This window comes from Ictalurus punctatus, chromosome 21, assembly GCF_001660625.3.
Source record: "Ictalurus punctatus breed USDA103 chromosome 21, Coco_2.0, whole genome shotgun sequence".
In the NCBI taxonomy this organism is placed as follows: Eukaryota; Metazoa; Chordata; class Actinopteri; order Siluriformes; family Ictaluridae; genus Ictalurus; species Ictalurus punctatus.
In genome coordinates, this window is record NC_030436.2 from 14,513,911 (window position 1) to 14,537,766 (window position 23,856).

Below are 23,856 nucleotides of genomic sequence, written 5' to 3' on the forward strand. Positions count from 1 at the left end.
GAAATCTTTATTCTGCATTGCTTGTAAATTATGGATTCATATCCTCAGGTTGGATGTATGTGTAGGTCATAATTCCAGAAAATCCTAATCTCAAATGGACTGGTGTCCCAGCCAAGATGTACACCTGCTTCACTTCCAGTGTTCCTGGGATAAGCTCTGGATACACTGCGGCCCTAAGCAGGAAAATTTGATTACTGAAGAAGAATTGGCAGAGGATTGGCATCTCAAATGCATGCTATTTCGGGTTTTTTGGGAATATACTATTAAGAACAGAAACATATTTGTGGTTCAATTAAGCTATAGTTGACCCCAATGCACTGTAGTCTTGTTCAAACCAAACAATCATTCATTCAATCTTCAGTATCCCGATCACTGTGGATCTAAAGCCTATCCTGGGAACACTGGGCACAAGGAATGTATGGGCACACTCATTTACACCTAGGTGCAATTTACAGTCGCCAATCCACCTACTGGGATGTTTTTGAGAGGTTGTTGGGAAACCAGAGAACTCTAAGGAAAGACCTTCAGACACATGGAGAACATGTAACCTCATGATCATACTCGGGACTCTGGAGCAGTGAGGCAGCAATGCTGCCGTCAACTCAATCAGTGCTACTTTAATCAGGAAGATGATATATCTCATTTAGAGTTCCCTTAAATCCATATTAACACTTGGTTTACAGTTTACAGCAGTCACATGGACCAGGTTTCCTGGTTAATTATGCCGCATGTTAGTCTGAAACTGAAATTCCATTTGATTATTCAGTATTACACATCCAAGGGGAAGGATTCAGTCATAGAAGCAAATGTTCCTGTGAAGCCTGGGACAGCAATTCTTAGATTCACTCATATCGTTGTGAATGATTCAGAATAGAACAGGCCTTGTAGGATATTTTAAGCAGTTATGAATCATATTTGAGAAGGGAGTAAATTGTCTGTAAAAACACCCCCAAGAGAGGAATCATTAATCGGGACACATTAATCGGGAGCATTTACTGGAACAAACTGCAGTTCTTAGACAACTTGACAAAAGGATTGGCTTTATGATAAAGTGGTAGCGAATGTTCAAAAGTATAAAGGAAGCTGTAATAAAACACAATATTTGTAAAGGAACTCTATGTTCCTTGATTAGGTTTGATCTGTTAAGCATCTTTTTAAAAATGTTTTGCTAGTTTTGGTGCAGATTACCTGGAGAGAATTCTAGAGTGGGAATAGAGGGCAAGGGAGGCTGGGCCAGTATGATTGACACGATGCCCGTTACTCCAGCAACCTGCCCAGCCACTCCCACTCTGAGTGTTTAAATCGCACCAATACTTATTTACGTACAGTGTGAGCATAGATCCATACTCTGTGTGTGTGTGTGTGTGTGTGTGTGTGTGTGTGTGTGTGTGTGTGTGTGTGTATTTTTCATATACATATAAATATACACAGTACTTGCAAAAGTCTTGCAAAAGTCACATGCATAGAAATGCTGTAGAGTAAAGATGCCTTCAAAAATAATAAAATTAAACGTTTATGCATTTTTAAAAAATATCGTAAAGAGCAGTAAACAATCAATATTTGGTATTTTAAAAATAAAAATAGAATTCTCCAATCCAATTAAAGCAGTTTTATAAGGAAATGAGCTGTAAGTTTTATTGAGCATCTTGCAGAACCAGTCACAGTTCTTCTGGAGATTTTGGCTGTCGCACTTGCTTTTTATTTTTGCAGCAAAACCCAGCAGCCTTCACTGTGTTTTTTTTTTTTGTCTGAAAAGTGTTCTCTTACATACAGTAATATACTGCTGTCTTTACTGACATACAAACATTTTTCTGTAACGTTTCATTTTTAAGGAAATGAGCAAAACCAGCCACAGTTCTTCTGGAGACTTTGACTGTAGCACTTACTTCTTTTATATTTATATTTATACCTGATGTGGTGCTGGCATACTGTACATAGTCCCCTGTGTATGGAGACTTTTTAAACACTCTATATTATCAATACACTTCTGTTTCATTTGTGAGGAGGCTGTCTAGGTTGGCTCTGATTACGGACAGCAATTCCATTTCCAAGATATAGTTGTCCTAATCAGAAAGACGGCTCTCATTGAAGATTCCTTAATTTAGCTAAATGTGAAATGTCACATTAGATGTATTGCTCACAAAAAAATGCAGCCTCATCATTTTGTTAATCAGAACAGAAGTTTCCCAAAAGTTTAAAAATACTTCACAGTCAGAAATAGTTTTATAGTAATTCAGTAAATGACACACTTTATCCTCAACCTGAGGAGCAACTAGATAGGTGTGTTAAATGACTGTTAAATGTGTGATGTAATTCCAGGATCATAATGTTTCGTAGAACAATTAAGCCCCACATAGCAGGTATGACAAGAAAGGCTCACTTTTGTTTACCAGCTACATTTTTCTGTCTCAGAAAAAACAAATGCGCAAAGCAGAGTCCCATGACAGGGAAGGTGAAAACTCTTTCTTCTGCGATCTCAGATGATCTGTGTACGACAGGGCTTTGTGACAGCCTGTGTTATGGGTGCATGTCAGAAGCTCCATAGATAATTGACTTCCCGTTGCCCCATTTGTGCCATCATATCCTGCTTTGAATGATGCAACAGATTCAGCATAATGAGAAAACAATACTGACTGTCGGTTCACAATAGCCACTTTGACAGCGCTCGAGAATCAGTATTTCAATAGCATGTAGCCATGCATATCGGCACAGCACAAACAAAACAAAAAAGAATCTGGGAGCATGTCATGGTGCCATATAAACTGTCAGTGTCACCAAAAGTCCTTTCATTACAATATTCAAATACCAACAGATTTTCTTGGAGCCGATGGGGTTAAAGGATGTTCATATTGAGCCGCACAGCTAGAAAAACAAAAACACATGTATACCGACTTTGTGGTGAGAGGTCTCAATCCTCTTTTTCTCTGTGTTATTTATATCCATATAATTAAAAATAAAACATACTGAGAAAACTGTCACTTAGTGCCATAAATGACAGCTTGGGCCTGAACTAATAGCATGCTTGAGCTAATAAAAGAAAGAGAAGAGCTGTTTGTAGGCGAGAACAGGCGACAGTTTTTCATAACTTCACACAGAAGCTTAAGTCGTTTCCAATTATGCTTTTCGTCAGTCACCGACTGAGTGGGTGGTTCAGTGTGGCAAAGGCCTGTCTAGTTGATTACTTTGCCCACCATGGTAATTATAACATGATTGCCTGAGAGCAATGGATGTTCCCACATTTAAGCATGTAGCTTGGGATAGTTCGTAATATGCTACCCAAAATTCTCTCCAACATTACAAATAAACACTTGCTTAGTAGTGTGTCCCTTAAATTACCAATTGGCGCATAATTATACTTGGTTATAACAACTGTTTGTGATGCCGCTATCTCTACTGTTATAGCATAATATTAATGCGAGTGATTTTGTTATCACTGTAGTAGCGGTCAATAGTGGCAAATTAACTTTACAATTTAACAAATTATCTAACAACAGATTTGAGTCCAATTTCACTACACATATTAAAATATAAGTACAGGTTCATAGAGTAGTGGGGCAACTATTACTATTGCATCACTACAGGTACACTATATTGCCAAACATTTGTGGACACCGGACTATCACCATGTATATGTGCTTGTTGAACTTCCCATTCCAGATTTAGTTCCCCTTTGCTGTTATAATATCCTCCACTCTTCTGGGAAGGCTTTTCACTAGATTTTGGAGCATGGCTGTGGGGACTCCCCATTCAGCCACAAAAGCTGTCAGTGAGGTAAGGCACTGATGTCAGGTGAGGAGGCCTGGGGCGCAGCCCGTGTTCCAGTTCATCCCAAAGGTTGTTGCAGTCCACTCGAGTTCTTCCACACTAATCTTGGCAAGACGTTTCTTCATGGACCTCACTTTGTGCACAGGGACAGTGTCATGCTGGAACAGGATTGCGCTCGACTATTTAGTTCCACTGAAGGGAAATTTTAATGCTACAACATATAAAGACATCCTATACAATTGTGTGCTTCTAACTTTGTGGTAACAGTTTGGGGGAAGAACCACATGTGTGTGTGATGGTCTACAGTGTGTGATGTCCACAAACTTTTGGCCATCGCATACTAGACTAAGAGGAATTCTTGCTGCTGTATTTTTTTTCCATCTAGTACCTGCTGGAAAGTAGTACTATAACTGTACTGGTGGAGAAATACAGAAGCCCATCTGTGACCTGCTTTTAAAATAGTGGCACTATTTAGAGACACTTATGGTTACTGCATTTCTTATAAATGATGCATGTAGTTCTCCACACTAAACCCAGAGCCTGAATGGCAGAAATAGGTCAACAGGACCCAAAAGGATCCCTTGGGACATGGTATCAGCACACAACGCACACTTTAGACATCCACCTTCTACATGTTGCTATGTGAGCTATTGAAATACTTTATCTGGGTTTGTTAACTGATGTGCAATACTGATTTCCAGCCTCAAAGCCTCAAACATTGCTCCATTTTTGGGTACAGTTCCATCACCAGCACACATCTGTCACCCTTCAGGCTTGAAAGCAAAGTGAAGAAGTGAAGAAATCAGTTTGGGGGTTTAACTCTGGTTTTCATTTCTGGCACCTTAATGTAAACAGTGGGAGCTTGGATATTTTAGGTAATGGCAAATTTTAAATTATTTGACTAATCATAGTTTGTTTTTTTTGTTGTTGTTTTTTTAATCAATAAACTCAACATTTCATTTTTTTAAAAATCAGACCTCCTTGGTTTGTAAGGCATCTGCTCTAGTACGAATATCTGTCCTAGTATTTTCATCTAGCATCCCGGAATGCATGTCATATCTTGTATTTGGTTTGGTTCCTCATTAAAGAAACAACACCTGTTAATTGAAAAAAAGCAAAACAGCTGGTGCTGAGAAAGTACATGGAAAAGACAGAAGATACAAAATGCACACATTTTCCGTTGAGATTTAATATTCTAAATCAAACACCGTGTGGAAGGAGAGACTCGTCGACACAGCAGCAGGCAAGATCTTAAAAGGAAGGTGTGGCTGTTCTAATGCTTCCATTAACAGTCGCAAATTCCCTTTAAATCCAGTCTGCTGGGAATCAGGCCTTTCTGCTGCACAGATGACTTCTTCCACTGCGACAGTTTCAGCTGGAGAAAGAAGCTGACCACTTACCCGAATATAATGTGTGAAGCCCATTAAAACCAGAGTCAAAGATAGACACGGTGTACATTCATGTACAGCATGTTCAAAATAGTCTCAGGCCCTGTCCACTCTGACTTAGACTCTGCTGACCAGCTTGATAGTTTAAGGTCTGTAATTTCTTATTTGCTAACATGTTTGCAATTTTTATTTCAGTTTGTTTTATTAAACCACCCTTATGTAGAGGTGTGTCAATGAGAAACACACTGTAGTACTCCTGAAACCACCGCTCCAGCAGTACCATACTGCAAACGGAACTTTTGGGAAAATACTTAATCTTTTTTTTTTTTTAAATAACTTTTGGCTAAGTTGGTGTTTTTCTGCATTTCGCCTTGTATATGCATTCTCTTCAAGTTATTCTTGAGGCGTTTGACATAAGTTTATGGCATACAGGAGCTAGGAGTTAGTCAAATGAAAACCTCAAAGGTATAATAAATTAAAAATGAATTCTTTTTTTTCTAGAGCAATCCAGACACTTAAGTGCTGGAGCACTCACACTGAATGAAATGGAGGTTATATAGAGAAATTACACACTTTTGTGACACCTATAAACAATGCAAAATTAAAAATTTTAATAAAAAAGGGCTGGTGCGTGTTTTCAAATAAATTTAGTATTTTCATGTAGATGGAGATCTTGTTAACATATTTTGTGTGGACTGGATTTTTTTTTTTTTTTAAGTAGTAAAAACTACATTTTTAAAAATATCTTTATATCTGAAGTTGCAACCTGACTGGCTCTAGGCATATCCATGTGCACACACTTCTTTTTGCAATGGGAAAACAAACTTGAACACTGACACAATTAACCTTTTAGAGAAACCTGTCTTTAAAAGTTAGAGAGTTTTACTTTAAATAGTTCAAGCAGATTGGTTGGTTGTAAATGTCAGTCCAATTGGCCTCCTCCTATGAATGTAGATGTTTCTTGGCCACATATAGTCATATAAAGTACTAGACTCTCTTATGATAGCTAGCTTGTGAGACCAGTTTAAAAAAATAAAAAATAAAAACCTTACTGGTCTAATGAAAATTAAATATCATTTCCACACTTGATTTGAGAAAAACCCAAACACTAATTTGATAATTTAAGTCCCCATGAAATCAAAATTGAAGTTTTGTGGCTTTTAGTATGAATATGTTAGCCTTAAGTTTATCTATAAGTTAGTGTGCTCCAAAACAATGAAAACATTCACATTTAGAAGATATATGCATTCAAAATGTACATCTCTCTGTACCACCAATACAGATCAACAATTTTGATGACATCATTCTGCACGTCAACTTCTCATCAGATTTTCTGTCCAATCAAATGCTGTCTAGAAACTGAAGTGTCCCGCACCCAACATTATAAAAATCTGTGGTACTAACTATCAAGTATGGCTTACCCCCGGCTGTGAGGTAAGCTAAACACTATTGGCTATTTTAAAAGGGGGAGGAGTCATTTGATATGTCCCGCCCTGACTTCCTGTTTCAGTGGAAATTACGTCACCACATTGAATAAGGCTGTTTGTTTCAAGGCACTTCACGGGGACTTTAAAAAATATATATGCTGAGGTTACTTGACAGTCACAAGCTGAAAAAAAAAGGCTGGCTTTGTAAAGTACGTTTTGGCTCTGTCACACAGTTTACATATCCTGTACACATACCTACTATCAATAGGAGCCTGAGGGTTTAATAACAAAGATATTGGGAATTTTTTAATGAATTTTATAGTGTTTCATTAAAATTTAAATTTCTAGATCAATAAAATATATTTTTTTAAGTAAGTAATAAAACCAGTGCTAAAGCCACCTTTTTGTGTGTGTGTGTGTGTGTGTGTGTGTGTGTGGTGCGTACTTACGTTCACAATGGCCTCTTTGGTTTGGGCCATATCTGATATGACTCCATCTGTGATAATGAGGAGGATAAAGTACTGTGATCCATCCTGGACAGCCGCCGCATACCTTCATAAAAAGCAAATAAAGAAAAAAGAGTCAAAAGAAACCGCACACAACTGCTGTAAGAATGGTTACATCTCAAAATTCTAAGACAACTATTTATTTCAATATTGATTCCAGATCACTAGCTTTAATTTCCCCCCTACTTTATGTGCTTAATTGACTCATGTGAATTGTGTGGATCTCTACACCCATGTGAGTCTCTCATGCTCTGTGGGTGTATTTGGTTAAGAATAACCATGCTCTGTGGGTATGTGTGTCTTGCAGCGCCAGGTTTCTGGATGGCACATCATGCATTAATTAAGCAAGTATAATTCAAGCTTATCAAGATGGCTTTTTTAATTACAGCACAGAGGCCTCTTAGTTAGAATGAAGATTTGCTCGCGTGACGCCAAGGAATGAGAGAAGGGTGTGGAGAGACTTCAGACAATCATTTATGCCTTTCTGCTTTAATGGATACACATGCGGTTTGATGCTCAATGGTCACGCCAATGTGCATGGAACGTGGACATGAGCTAAAACACCTGTGTGCTAACGCAACAGGGGCAGCTTTCTGAATTAACAGACAACAATGTGACTGACAGGCAAGTAGTAGTTTTTCCTAAATGCTTTGATATGGGTGATTTAATTTTTTTTCTCCTGTTTACAGAGCCTGAGGCAGCACAGAGACCAGAGTTACTTCCATCTAACCAGATATTGTACTGGAGCTGCTGGAATGTGAGGCAAACTTCATCAAACAATGCAGTGTGTACAAAATGTATCATTGACCACACCTTTAAATATGAGGTGATTTCATGTCCAAGGTACAGGTCAGCATGTCTTTTTGTGCACATTATACAGTAAAAACAGGGATCATACAGTGTGAAAAGAGCATGGCAAACAGTGTAAGTGGTCCATGAAGGAATGTCACAAGGAGAGAAATCACACAATGAGACCAGTGGAAGCATTTCAAACACCTTTCTAATGTGGTGATCTTGTGATAGTGAAGTCAATTACAGAGAAAACTTGTTTACTCTGATAGAAGGTATCAGATGGCTTTGAAAGCACAGTGCAGGTGATTGAATAATAAAATAATGAGTCATTCTTCCACTCATGCATTGATTAAACACATCAAACCAGCTTACATGACTGTCGAAGGCCATTAGTACGAACAGTGTATGCATGCTGGCATTTCAAATGAATACAAATGAATACACTTTTATTTTTTTTAAATAAAAGCATAATTTTAATTATGCAAAATCCTTGTCAAAAGCCTTCTGAGATTAGCTATAAAAACATGTAGTTAGAAAATTAAAATTTTTAAAGCAAATACACAACCAAATACGATATAATATGAATTAATAAATTATTTGAAGCCAGTTAATACTATCTGCTGTACTTTGAAACAATACTATACAAGCTATATAGAGGAATGACAATAAAAACCTACTTTACATGACTTTGATGACTTTACTCGACTTTGATAATCGCTATGTCTCAAATGGCATACTATGTGCAATTTACTAAATGCTATACACATAGCTATAGACTATAATCTATGTAATCAAAATGATTCAACCCCCATTGTAAATATTGTCAAAATTTATAGACTTTCAACTGTTTGTAATGAACAAATCAAACAAAAGCAACTGAAATAGTTCAACACAACGAATGCTTCAAGTGGTTTCCCCAAATTCAACTGAAAATGCAACTTACAATGAGCCTCAAAATTATTCAACCCCCTAAAGAGAATCCCTCGCAACAGCACAAACATGCAAAACAGGTGTTGTCTCAAGCACACCTGATGCAGCCAATCAAGGGCTTCATTAGTTGCACCAGGTGTGCTTGAGCTGGAACACATGAAATACCTGAACTGGCTAGGGGTTGAAAATATATAAAATACCTGGACGGGGCAGAAAAAGGAAGCTGTCAATGGCTGCAACCAGATTTCTGAGAAGGCGGGTTGTGAAAAACCCTCGAGTGACTGTAAAAGACCTGCACTTGAACCCCATAGAAAATCTCTGGTGGGATTTGAAGACAGCAGCTGCTGCATGCAAACCCAAGAATATTACTGAACTGGAGGCCTCAGGAAGATTCCTCGGGAACGCTGTCAGAAGCTATGCATCTCGTTTGCAGCAGGTCATAACAGCAAAAAGGTGTTCTACTAAGTACTAAAGATGTGTGCCGTGAAGGCGTTGAATAATTTTGAAATTGGAGAAATCATTATAAGTTGCATTTTCAGTTGAATTTGTGGAAACCACTTGAAACATTCGTTGTGTTGAACTATTTCAATTGCTTTTGTTTGATTTGTTCATTGCAAAATGCTGAATGTCTGTCAATTTTGACAATAAATCTGATTTGCACTGGGGGTTGAATCGTTTTTGATTGCAACTGTATATACTTGACTATGCAGTCCCTAATTTAACCCTAACATACAGCACTAAACGGTGAGGACAAATTACCACAGAGTTTTCACATCATAACTTCTATAGAATCTATTTGTAAATCCAGAAATTCATTTTTGCACCCAATTTGTATCCATTGCACCAAGGCTGCCCCTTCTAAAATATATATATTAGCAGCCTATGGCCATTTCTTGCGACATGTCACTTCATTTGATGAGGTAGTTTTAGAACTTCATCCCGGTACTAACAGCACGTTATATCTATATTGAGTTTCCCGTTTAAGATGCTGGTAACGACTTAAGGCAAGACATTTAAGCCATCAAGCAGTCTTCATTAATATAATCCCTCTTGCATTCCTGTATATGAGTGTAACACAGTGACACTATCTGTGGCCTAAACCGTAAGTTTACAAAAATAAATAAATAAAATAAAAATGAACTCTACCGCTATGCCCCAGGAAACACTGGGAAATACTGGAAAACACTGAATAAGCCAGAGGTAGAAATGCAAGCGCTGTTGGAATGGTGTGTGAATTCTGTTTCTGACGGTTCCTCAACGTCTGCTTGCTACATCACTCAAGCTCATAATTGGTCTCAACTAGAGATGTTTACAGGACTACTGACTGTTTTAATCCTGCACACACAGTTGTTTTTGTTTGTACTTGCCTGCTATGTTTTCTGAAATATTTAAATGGTTCTATTTCTCAAAAAAAACAAATTTTATATATATATATATAAGCTAGTTCGCCAAGTTTGGTGTGGAATAACTCTAGCGGCCTGCACAAAACCCTGACCTCAACCCCTGAACACCACTGGGATGAAATGGAACACTTTCTCATTTACCATCAGTGGCTGACCTCATTAATACTCTAATACTCCAAATATTAGTGCAAAGCCTTCCCTGAAGATTTGAGGTTGTTATATACAGCAAAGAGGGGACTAACTCCATATTAATTCCATGGTTTTGAAGTGGGATACTCAAGAAGCACATAGAGTTGGGATGGTCAGGTGTCCACATACTTTTGGTCAAAAAGTGTACATTCCTACTATGTTGTATGGTATATGTTTTTATGTTTAAATGAATGTGTATATACTGTTTAAATGTTCAAATGAGTACCTGGCTACGTGGTTAACCACAGGGGCAAAGTTTGTGGGCCCATAAAGCTGGACAGTCTTTAAGCTCTGGTGGTAGGCCTCCAAGATCCCCTCAATCCCATTACAATAGGGGTTTTCAATATTACCATTCTGCAACAGAGAACAAGGTTAGTATATTTTTGTCTGGTTAGTAGGTAAGTGTAAAGATATCCAAATAGCATTTTCCAAGCATAACCAAACAATATGACTGAGTTCTCAAAAAAGATCAGTCTCTACCAATAATATTTCACCGAGTGATTTTTGTTCTACCTGAATAACTTCCAGAGGTTTATTGACAATTAGTGGCATGTTTCAGGTAAAAATTTGACTGCTAATCATGGGAGAAGCAAATCATTATGAGAAGTCTACGGCTTACTGGGATGTGACACTCTGGAATGACTGAACTATACTCCAGCGTATTGAATGCTTTCTTAAACGATTATGAGATTAATGGGAAGAATTTAGGTTGTGCATGTCTGTACTAGGTGAACTGTATAGGAAGCACAGCCCCACAACAATAAAAAATTGCTCTGCCCCCTCCAGCTATAGCATTAGGTCCATTGCCTCTAAGCCTCTATATGAGAGTTTATTATAAGCTGACACACACTGAAACTTCTAGATGCAGTTCAGAGAGAGTGGAAACAGAGGCTCTGATCAATTTAGCTTGTTCTGAGCCTGCATCATTCCACAGGGAGAGCACAAAACCATAATCCCTCCCTGAGCAAAGAGGCTAGATTGCATTTCTACCCCATGACATACACATGCAGGTACACCACATCCATCATTAGCAGGGATGTAGTTTTTGAACATTCAAACCTAGGAGGAATCTTTACTTTTGATAAAAGGAAGGCAAGGTAATGCATTACACATCGCCTTTACTCAGAGAAGGGAATCCCCAGTACTGCAAATACATAAGGACCAATGGTCGTAGGAGCCATTATACATGGGGGGAACATTTCAAAATCTAGGCCCCCCCCCCACACTTTTTCCTAATCTCAAATTTTATTTCGCATTGCCTGCCTGTCTCCAAGGATTTCTGAGTTAGACAGTCTCCAAATTAATCCATTCCTCAACTTTTAGAAACATAATTCAATTTTAAAAAACAAACTTACGCTATAATAAGTGCAGGGGTCAGACTCGAGTAGCTAGGGATCGCTCAACCGTTTGCCTGTTGCCAAGCTTGACGAGAGCAAACTGTCTGTTACTGCAAGGTAACAAGCAAAACCTGGTATGGCTTTTCAGAGAGGTGGCTACTCTTACGCAGTGAAAGCGGAATTGTTTGCTGGTTTTGATGACAATTTTGTTGTCGACATAATTATTTAGTCTATGAAACTGTCAAATATGCATAAGTTTGCAAGCTAGCTAACACACCAAAATTATGTGTATGTGCCAGAAAAGATTTAATGGGAACGTTAGTCAAAATTTTCACACAGAGATGAGCATCCTACAATATTTTAAGAGAACGAGGACAGAGGAGGATGAACAGAAGGTCACAGGGGTAGAAAAGACTGAGGGGGATGAGCTTGTAGGTTGTATGGATAGCTACCAGTTAGCCAGCTAGTTCAGGTCACACCATGTTGGATGTTTGGGATGCGGGCGTCATCATGTGAGGATCACTCCTACTGTTAGTGAGTTGGAGCTATGAGTTGGAGACTGTATGTTTTCATTTTGTGTCATGATTCTGGAAATAGTATGGCATGGTAGGGCAGTGCTGCTTCATCAAGAACTGCCATAGCAGGTCACACTTTCATCCAGCAAAAAACTGGACAATGGAATGTTTTTTCTATAGCAAAATAGTCTCCAACTCATATTTCCAACTCATTTCAGGTTCCCTCCCAGGTTCAAAATCGCTCCTAGGCCCCTGATTCTATCAATAACTGGGTTGTTAAGAAGTTGCATAAGAAGTTGTAACTTTTTTATCACTTATGAAATCCAATAATCATGCTCATCGCATTTTACATGAGATAGCATTGAAAGAATGAGGAAAAGATGTAGATGTTTGCTTAATTACTCACCAGAGGAAACTCGTGGGACACACGTCCATCCGGGGGTAATTTTGCCCCAAAGCCCAGCGCAGGGAACATCTTATCACTGTCGTAGTCCTGAATGATCTCTCCTACAGCCTTCAGTGCCATGGCGTAGGCATTCATCTGGTATGGGTTCATATAGTGGAGGGACGTGGACTGGGACGGGTTACCTACATATCAGAGTTAGCATTGTGCTAGATAGTGGGAAAAAAACTACAGCATAGCATCAATTTATTGTTCATCAGTTTATTATCTACCCTCGATGTGGTATGATAATCTATGGTGTGATTACTATAGATAACATTTCCCTGAACTGTGAAAAAGACCGAAATTCTTTGGAATGGAACGGAAGCCAGTGGACAGTTCTTGAAACCAATCATTAAATGGTTAAAATACCAGCTATATAATTTGAAACTACAACCATTAGAGTCCAAAATAAATACTGTAATACTAGAGCAATACCAATTATTTATGTTTTCCCTCAGCATGCATGATCAGACCCACGCAACTGCTTTGGTAAGGCATAACCACAAGCTCTTCCTCTTGTGGCTCTCTGGCAGGATGAATTCTGCATATTTAGAGCTTAATTAACAAACACATTTGAGTGAGCAAACGCAAACAAAAGTTTCCATAAACATTTATTGATCGAATTAAGACTTCCAGTAAAATGCTGTCATTGCTCAACCTGCCAGAGTCACAGATTGTACTCTAATCACAGTGTACACCCTTTTAAACCACTGTAGGATAAGAGCATGCATAATAATCTGTTCTCTCTCTCTGTTGAGCTATAAGTACTCTTTCTGCCTGATGTGATGACACATGTCTAGTGCTGTGGCTTTTATCACCTTCTGGACCTGCTTGATTCATCCTGATAACGCTTCTGCTTTTACAATTGACAGCTTTGGACCCTGTATTTACTGTAACGTCTTACTGTCATGTTAAATGGTCTTTGGGAGCTGAGTATTTATGCTCTGCACCCTGACTGTTTTGAATTGTGACTCACTTTCTGTTGCTGTGGATGTTCCCACATGGATACTGTCATGATTTGCACTTCACAAAAACAGTTTATACTCAAGTCTCACCCTTGTGTAAGTGGATAATTTCACCTGGATACTGCAGATAAATACCCAAGAACTGCTGCTCATTAGCCAGTCCCTCCAGGATTTTACGATTTCTGCGATCACAGAAATGAGCAATATTCGGAGGAGCTTGCAATTTTTCAAAATTACCACAGGTTTGGTCCAAGACGTGTCATGTAAAGTCATCAGAACACTCATTCAGCCACGATTCACGTGTGTCGAACATGAGTAGAGCTAAAAAGGTCTCATTTACCAACAAACATCACTGCGAAAGACACTGCGTGCAAAACATTTTTGCGCAATTGCTATTTCACCAATTCAAGTAGTTTTCCACAAAAAAAATCTCTGCAAGTTGCATCACATATTTTGAAAAAAGCTGCAGCAAAATCAAAGCATTTTTGGCCGCAACAATCACAAAAGAAATTCCACGTAATCCCCTTCAGACTAATTAACACAGCGAAAACAGGACTCTGTAAATCAAGGCTTGGATTATCACTACAAAAAGCATGACAAAAAGCAAAGAAACAAACAAACAACAGGGTGTACCTAGACAAATTAATCAAGAACTAACAGAAAACAATCGGCTACCAAACCAGTGACAGAAAACAGGTGGAGGCTGTTTTCTTGCCGCAACACAAAGAGAGAATCTGTACACTGCCTTGCTCATTAGCGATTTAAACCTGTATTCAGGCTTTGTAAAGTTGCTTCATGACAATATTTGTTGTTTAAAATGCTATACAAATAAATTTACTTAAAAAGACTTTCAATTTTTCTCAGTTCAGGAAATATTGCTGAAATCCATGGTAATCACCCATATACTACAGATGTGGGATAGAGATTAGGTTGAAAAACACTGAAGGACTGCATTAAATATGATATTATACCATACTACAGGGTTATAAACTATTATACTAAGAAAGTATTAAAAAATGAACAGAAGACTAAGTGCTATATTGTACAGCAGGAGCCATTTTTGAAAAATCAGTCAGTCCTTCTTAATGTAAATGTGTTGATGTCTTTATTCAGAAACCAGTATATACGAACACTTCAGGGGTGTACTCCACACCACCTAAGCTGCTGAAAGGCTTTTCATGTGCTTCTTATTGTGCTGTTGAGTTTGAAGGGTATTTATTGTTGAAGGGTTCTCTAAACAGCCATTGGTCGTGTTGTCTAATTGTTATGAACAAACTCTGAATAGCAAGCGGCACTGCAGGCAGCCTGCCCACAGCAAATCTCACTAAACTCAACCACATATTTTCATACTTTACATGTTCATATGTTCTCAAACACATTTTCTTGGCTGGGCCACATTAGCACTTGATTATTAATAGACTATTAATAGACTTCTTTTGCAGCTTTCAAAAGTATAGTAATTATTAGTAATTGCTGTAAGAACAGGAGAGTGCCATTCATCGTCAGCAGGTGCAGCAAAGCACCGTTCTCTAACCAGCCTATTCTGTACTCGGTTCCCCTCTGGGCAAGACCAGACACCCTACTTAGCATTCAGTTCAGATCCCCATTGCAGTAGGATGCCCATTCACAACTATTAAATCTTTAGAACTATTAAACAGAAGAGGCTTGGTGTTAAATAGAGAGAGTTTTATTCTTCTTTTAAATAAAGAAAGTAAAATCACGTAGTCACTTACCATTAGACGCGGTGAAATCGATGGCCACTGTGAAATTGATTTGGGTCCTGGATAGAATTGTAAACAAGGGAAAAAAATAAGACGTCAATGTCATCACCAATAAACATCCTGGAGAACCTCAAGTGCTCATTTATGTGTATATACTATGTATATGCTACAGCACAACTATATGTACAATTACCGATCATTTTAATAGTAACCCCTAGAATTTCCACAAAATGGAAACAGCCAGTGAGCAGCAGTTCTTTGGGGCGGATACACTCAAAGGAGAATGGACATACTTTAAAAAATAAATAAATAAATAAACGGGGAAAACCCACTTTACAACCGTGGTAAACAAAAAAGCAACTCAGTGTCTAGTTTCAGTGAGCCTGTGCCCATAATAGACTCTAATTATTGTTCTGTTGTTCAAATTATAGTTGCTGACAGGTGTGGTTTTTTGCTGTTCTAGCCCATTCTGGCCATTCTCCCTTAGAGACGTTCCCACCTGCAGAACTACCTCTCAGATGTTTTTTTTTCCCCCTGTGTAAACAAACTTCTATTGTACATGAAACCCCAGGAGATCAGCAGTTTCTGAAATACTCAAATCAGTACATCTGTTACCAACAACTATGCCACGATCAAAGTCACTGAATGCACATTTTCCCCATTTTGATTTTTAATGTGAACATTACAGCTCCAGACCTGTATTTGCGTGATGTGTGTGTGTGTGTGTGTGTGTGTGTGGTACTACTGCCACATGTGCGATTGATTGGACAACTGCATAAAAGTGCATATGTACATGTGTTCCTAATAAAGTGGCCAGTGAATGTAAACAAACACACACACACACACACACACACACACACACACACACACACACACACACTTATACTTAATGACATGAGTAGCATCCACTCCAGCAGCTCCTGTCTATTTAAGATAGACGGGACAAGTAATTACATCAAGCTAGCCCACTTCTGTAGTGTTCACCCTGAAAAAACATTATCCTCTTTCAACTCTAGCCTGTCTTTTCAGTATGTATTGAAGTCAAATTATTTAAACAATAATAACAATAAATAAGCACCACAAACGTGTTTCTTTCCCAGGACTGTGTATTGAGTCCTTGAGCAAGAATATTAACTCTGAATATCTAGGATTTTGGATTATATAGTGGCTCACTCCTAAAACATCTTCTGTAGTCTGCATGTGATCAGGAAAAATGCATCTTTAATCAGTTGTTTAAAAGGGAAATGCATTCAAAAAATATATTTTTCTCAAATCAATTAAATTGATAGAGCGTTGAAAAAAAATCCAATTTTCTAAATGTGTAAATTTATGCAGTATTAATCTTCCTAATTTAGTTATGCACTATGCAATTTAAGGGGGGAAAATGAAGCATAATACAGAGCACTCTTAGGGCTTTAAAAGGGATAAGGACTAATACACTTATAATGAAAAGGGTAGAAAAAGTACATTAACCTTTGAAATCCCTAGCTAATACTGAGCCTCTTGCCCATTTGTAACCTGGATTGTAATTATCCTGTTTATTAATTTATGAAAGGCCATGTGACTTGTGAAGCCTATTCTGCATTCAAGCATGAATTACAAAACAACTCTGACAATTCAATATTTTGATGACTAGCAGTGCAAAGGCAGGGAGGGTGGTGATAGAACCTTCAAACATATGTTTGGTAGTAGAATCAGTAATGTGCCTGTATGCTAGGGGTGTAACAAGTGCTACAACTTGTACTCCAAATATCCATATATGTATTTGAATTTGAGTGGGCGTTTTCTTTTCTTTATTTTCAACCCTAACACTATGAGGAAAAAGTCTAAGGTAGAAATGCCAGCTGTGTCAGCGTGCTCTGGCTGTTACTCAGCCTCAGTGTTTATAATTGGTCTCAACTAGAAATCATGTTTCTTTTTTTAAATTGCGCCCACACGGTTATTCGTTTTGCTTTTGTACCTGCCTGCAATATTTTTGAACATATTTATTGGTCCAAATTCCTAAAAATGTAAACAAGCTACTAACCTAATTTAAATGAAGGATGAATGAATAAACACTGTAAATGCATCATGCAACATATTAATTAACGTGGACTTTGTTTGTCCCACAAGCTTCATATGTGCTCACTTGCACCTGCATGAAAGTAAAAACCTCCCACTCATGCAACTTTTTTTGTTGTGTCCCACAGGATCCAAGTCCCAATGTACACCTCTAGTCTCAATCGGGTGCAAACCTTTATCGCAAGCTTTCTAAAAACAAAAAAGAACGTAAGAGAGAAAAGAAAACAAATGGTGCACCTCCTATTCATAGGTGTATTTGAATTTGTGTAGTATAATCTGAATAGGCTGAATATTCTTATATTTGATTTATAATAATCTCACAATAACAAATACTCTCATATTCAAGATTCCTTTTCACTTGCTGAGATTTTTCTTCTTCTTCTTTTATTTATTTATTTTTTTTTAATTTATTTTTTTTGGCAGTGGGATGCATATCCAGGTACATCCCAAATGAGAAAAGCTATATTTTAATTAATTCTGAATTCTTATAGGGCATGATTCATTACTATTGTGAAAGGAAATGGCCTGCCTATTGCCTGCCCATGGCCCAGTTATCCACAAAGAAGATCTAAAATTTGTCAGGTTGCAGTAACTGCATTGTAGTGCCCTAGAGAGCTCTTCACTATGCAGGAACCTGTCGAGAGTGTACACAAGGCCAAGCATTGATCATTGGGCAGATAGAAGCTCTTGTCACTAAGTATTGGCCACTCATTTGTCAGGCAGAATGCAGAGAGCATGTTCGCAATGCTGCAGTAGGCAGGATGACCACTACAGCAGTCTAATTATGGATGGAGTGAAGAGATATTGACATGGAGTGGCATTCCAGGGAAATTCAGAATGCCTGCCATGTCCTTCTAGGGTAGGAGTCATTGGTTTTACTAAAAATACTCAGTTAAAGCCATGTTTAATACACTTGTATTTTCACAGTGCCTTTTTCACACTTAACACCACATGATGCTAAGTGTTAGGACGACAGCCTTTAATAGAAATGTCAGGAGGGGTCACGTGTTGGCTATCTGCCACTCAACCATCAGAGACCACCACCGAGGTAAAGGTCAGTTTTTAATCAGAGCACAGCCTTGCTCTCGCAGCATGGGTTTATTTCCAACTAGTGCCTGTGTGTGTGTGTGAGACAGAGTGAGAAAGTAAGTGTGAGCAGTGGTGAAATGGTAATTGGGAGGGTCAAGAAAATTCCTGGTGGACCAATCGTGTGTTGGACTCACTGTCGTGGCATAACAAGTTTACATTTCTGAAAGTAGCGTGCCACAGCAGGTCCTTGCTGTTAAACACTCATCATGAACTGTAAACAAATTCATATTTGTCATAATTTAGGGGGAAATATTATAGCCCCTTCCTTTAGTACAGACCCTGTTTGCCTTGAATTACATTTAGTCAGCTAATTAGATTCAAATACAAGAGTGAGTAAAGAACAGCAAACCTAGCATCCTGTGTCTTTTCATATATTGTGGATGCATAGGCAAAAAGATAAAGAAAGAAATGTGGTGTTAGCCTAATAATGCTGAAATTTAGTTGCAATGATAGCAAGCTTGCTATTCTCAATTACTCGCCTTTCATTTATGGACCATAAATGATTTCTGGACTATCAGCTAGCTATTTACTCAATTGACATGTGACACTTAGCTTATTTCACCACATACTCTTGGTGTATTATTCAGTTATCCATTTTAAGGCATATTTCTCAGTAACTACTATGAATTATTATGAGGAGTAAAATTAAAAGGATGATGTGTAGTTATGAAAAGGTAAGTTTGACTAGGTGACAAGAAATAAATGCTAGCTAGTGAACTTTAGCAATCAACATCCTGTTTTAATTAATAAAACTTCCATTTGTTCACATAGGGCAAATAAAGATGACTTTTTATATATGCAGCATGCTATATTATCCCTCCTGAACCGTATCTATGGTTGGTGGGGGGAATACTATGGTCCGACTCCGGCCGTGTGTGTGTGTGTGTGTGTGTGTGTGTGTGTGTGTGTGTGTGTGTGTGTGTGTGTGTGTGTGTTCCACCTCCCTATCAATTTAACAGTGTGACACTGAGGCTAATCCAGAGCTGTGTCAGTCCCTTCTTCACTTCCTTAATTACTATTTAATTTTTTTCCCCTACTTCTCGGTCCACCACTAAGTCATAATTGATTATCAGCAGACATTGTATCTCTAGCTCGCTTTCTCATTCCTATTACACACACACACACACACACACACACACACACACACACACACACACACACACACCCCGGATCAGTATTGCTTTTGATCTTATATGCCGCAGTACTCTTTACATCGCTGGTCACTTTATTCAGTCACTAAAAGCAAGTGATAAGTCAAAGAAAATCTTTTTCGAGCACCAATGTTACAAAAATGTCCTTTGGAGCAGTTTTAGGTAATACTTAGTCTAATATCATTTGCCCAGACCAAAACAGAACAAAAACAATTTAGTAGACTGATAACCCATCAACAACTCTTATTATTTTACCATACATTGTCATGAATTTATAAAATTAACTAGGATTACAACCTGGAACTCAAATTGACTTAATAGGGAGTATACAGTCCCCTCTAAAAGTACTGGAACAGCAAGGCCAATTTTATTTTCACTATACAATGTTATATTTGCTGAGTTCTTGAGTTTTGGTATATATATCTCATACTAAATTGTTTCAGAAAACAATTTGTATAGTGAAATCACTGTATACTGAAAACAATAGAATTGGCAACATCATGAATTTCATTTGTCTGAATTCTAAATGTTGTTGATTATATAAAGTAGGCAGAATGTTTGACATGCTTCCTAAACACCTCATCTGTTTTTTACTTATCTGTCTCTATGTTTTTTGCGATAAGAGCTGCTTACTAACCACTAGACATTCTTGAAAATGGACATTCCTTGTGCAGAACTCTCAAAGGCAGAATTCTCAAGGATGCTGCCTAGTTGATTGAAGGTGACCCCAGTTTCGCTCTTTCTAGAATATCAAATTCAACAAGCGCTTAAAAGCACTGGAGCCAAAAACATATCGAAAAACATATCTGCCATGCATTATCCAGGCTGAGTGGTTCCCTCAAAAAATATTGGCAAAATAAATCTCAGTTTGAGAGGAGGCATCTATTTCTCACTCACACTGCTTTCGGCTGACTCCTTCAGAGGCATGACAGTGAGGAACGCCCCGTCTAACCGGTGAAATGTCAGAGCGTTTAAAAGACCGGCCCGTTAGACATTGTTTATCCCGACAATGCTTTTTATGTTCAGGAAAAAAATAGATCAATTCAAATCCCAGCACTGCCAATCTGCCACTGCTGGGCCCTTGAGCAAGTCCCTTAACCCTCAACTGCTTAAATAAGATGAATGTAAGTCGCTCTGGATAAGAGTGTCTGCAAAATGCCATACATTTCAATGTAATGTAATAGCCAGATGTTTATGATGTCTCAAAATTAAACTACAACGTGAATCGTCCTTCACCACTGAAGTAGTTCTGAATAAATATTGTTAAAATAAATATGTAATTACAAAGTGATAGTTTAGTAGCAAGTTTAATATTAATTACTGGCAGGTTAGGATTTTAAAATCCCAGGACGGCCAGAGAGCCACACTTAAGCCTTTAAACAAAACCACAAACTGCTCAGCTACATGCTCAGTGCCATATTCAGAGATGAATATGGATGAGCTTAGATGTAGCTGTGGACTTTCAGACAACTGTGTGAGAGTTATGCAGGACCGAGTTTGCCAAAAACAGAGTCATATCTCAGTTACACATGACGCTGACCTTGGACTTAAGTGCATTTTTCTTTTACATTATCAATTTGAGAGCCAGTGTCTGACAGTGTGATGCAACCACCACAATATTTAATTTATATTTTGGTCTAAATACAAAAAAAAAACCCTATGGGCATGTTTTCTTTACAGGAGAGCTCATCGAATTAACTCAAACACTGCCATTACTGTTTTAATTACACCTTTCAAAATGGAAAATGAAAATCGTGATAAAATAGCCTACATCTCACACATACATTGCAATTTTACATTGCAGTAAGTTATGCACCCAATTAACTGTTGGTGCACGATATTTAAAAAAAAAAAAAGCAAAATAATAGAATGTGCTAGATCAAGTGCTATTCAGCAGCTTGTGAAATAATGAATGTGGGAGCCAAATTATTGGATTGCAGCAAATTTGCAGTGGTTAATTTGATAAATCTAGGATTATATATGCAGAAATATATTTGCAATAAACATATATGTTGATATATTTTGATTTTAATTGCCATCTTCTCATTCATTTATTATCATATTAGTCTTTTTGATTTTTTTTTCTTCGTTTTTACATTATCTCCTGCATTTGTATTATGTCATATTACATTTGACAGCAAAGACAACACTACTTGTATTTAAAGGCAGTGCTCTAGACCCAGTCATAAACACCTCTACCTAAAAATAAATAAATAAATAAAGAAAGAAAATTAATAATTCTGGTAGCCTTGGAGGACTGAACTACAAACAGATAATTTGCATGAATTGTGCGCCCAGAAAAATCGACTTAAGCATGTGTGTAACCCGTCTCTAAATACATGTAACTTTCCCCAGGTAAATATTGAAATAACCTTTGAACTTAATATATCCAACTCTGCCTCACTATCAAATCATTTTTTAAAATAAACGTACATGTTATACTGTAAATGATATGTGTGCCATTTCTAAGTATTGAGACTCAGGGCAGCTTTTACAGAGAATGATTCTGAGATTCACCAAACACCACACAGCTGCAGGCTTCTTATCGCTACTCACCCTCCTTTGATGTAATCGAGGAAAGTGAATTCAGACTCCACAGAAAAAGACAGCAGCGTCACCTGTGTGAACAAATTGAGACATAAAACATTTGTGCTCAGTAGAACGACAGGAAAACTAATATAACAAATTCTGTTGTGTGCAGTTAAGCGATTACATATTGTGAGTAATGGAAATTGTGTGCATTGCCTGTTTGTTTCTAAATGCTGACAGAATACATAATAGGGGCATACATAATAGGGATACATAATCTCACTCAGGGGGACAGCGTGCATTGGGATCAGTGTTGTGCTTTTGTATTGAGTTTAATCGAACTTGCAGGGTTCGTTTAGCGTTCTACTCCCAGAACTTCTGTAATTAATCATTTACTCCTTAATCCAACTGGAAATCACACTCCACCATTATTAAAGGCGTATTTATTAAAGGCTTCTTATAGTCTTATACTGTACTCCAAACCTTAAATTAAAAAAAAACAAATGGTACAATAATAATATCAACGAATGTGTTTTGTTGGAGGGAAATTCAGGAATTACACATTTCTATGGCTCCATTAAATAACCAAAATATTATTGTATACATTTAAGTAATCAATCTAATATTGGAATGTTTGGATAATTGATCAAATTGAGATGAAATTTCCCTCACTGTAGCTGCTATAATGGAATTGTTAACAGGAACTAACTTTTTTTTTTTTTTTTTGCAGTTTTCCACAGCATTAAATGTAACTAAAATAGTTCAAATGTATCATAAATAAATTAATTGATAAATAATGTTTGGCAAATTACTATTGCATATGGGGAATAAAACACTTAGCGACTTGGTGTTATAGGAAAATGATCATCTGTGTGTTAGTAAAGTCATCATACCACCACCTTGTGTTTTATTCATTACATCCCAAAAATCCACATACGAAGCACATACGCATTGTGTGTGAATTATAAGCTCCGTGGTTTCCTTTTTAATTCCTTTTTAATTCCTTATTGGAGTCTTTTCTGTCATGCAATAGTGAATTATGTTCTCATATCAAAAATTGCCTGCAATATATCTTTTGTGCGTCCATGAACAAGACAGTGAGTGATGAGCATAAGCAAAGCAGCTGAAGTTAGGCAGCACTGCCCGGATGAGTATGTGATGCAGAAGACAGGAAATGAGGCATCTGTGGTGCAGTCATCAGTCTGGGTAACCGATTCATGTCACATTAACGTTAAGATACAAATTCCTGCTTTTGTGTCCACTTTCAGAATTACTCAAAGATTCCACCCCATACCCCCCCCCCCCTTATCTCTCTGTCTCGTGCTTCTCATTTCAGAGGTTATTCATCGCCTCTAACCTTCACCATCTGTTTAACATGGTGAACAGCAAACACAGACTTAAATAATGCATTCTAAGGATGTGTCAAAGGGATACTTTGTCTCCACGCAGCTGCAAAAATCACCCAATTGTTATTTATTTTTACTCATTTAATTAGTGGGGGTGTGAAAGGAGATAGCAATTCATGTGAAAAGCTTGTATTCTTGCAGGCAGAGGATGTGTGGCTTTGTTTTGTTTTTTAATATAGATGAACGAAAGAAACCATTACACCACACGTGTGTGTGTGTGTGTGTGTGTGTGTGTGT

The 23,856-nt window shown here is 37.7% G+C and overlaps 1 protein-coding gene and 1 long non-coding RNA gene across 2 annotated transcripts in view; one reads left to right on the forward strand and one right to left on the reverse strand.

The window, feature by feature from the left end:
- The window catches only part of cpne5b (copine Vb), a 120,017-nt gene that overhangs the window by 8,359 nt on the left and 87,802 nt on the right, over positions 1–23,856 (reverse strand). Inside the window, exons 13-17 of the mRNA XM_017496467.3 lie at positions 22,241–22,302; positions 15,396–15,442; positions 12,659–12,840; positions 10,627–10,754; positions 7,030–7,132 (exon numbers count right to left, since the gene is read on the reverse strand). Coding sequence (XP_017351956.1) covers positions 7,030–7,132; positions 10,627–10,754; positions 12,659–12,840; positions 15,396–15,442; positions 22,241–22,302 — 522 coding nt within the window. The remainder of the gene's footprint in view (positions 1–7,029; positions 7,133–10,626; positions 10,755–12,658; positions 12,841–15,395; positions 15,443–22,240; positions 22,303–23,856) is intronic.
- The window catches only part of LOC128628909 (uncharacterized), a 52,443-nt gene continuing 36,361 nt past the window's right edge, over positions 7,775–23,856 (forward strand). Inside the window, exon 1 of the long non-coding RNA XR_008393170.1 lies at positions 7,775–7,843. This is a non-coding gene — a long non-coding RNA (uncharacterized LOC128628909). The remainder of the gene's footprint in view (positions 7,844–23,856) is intronic.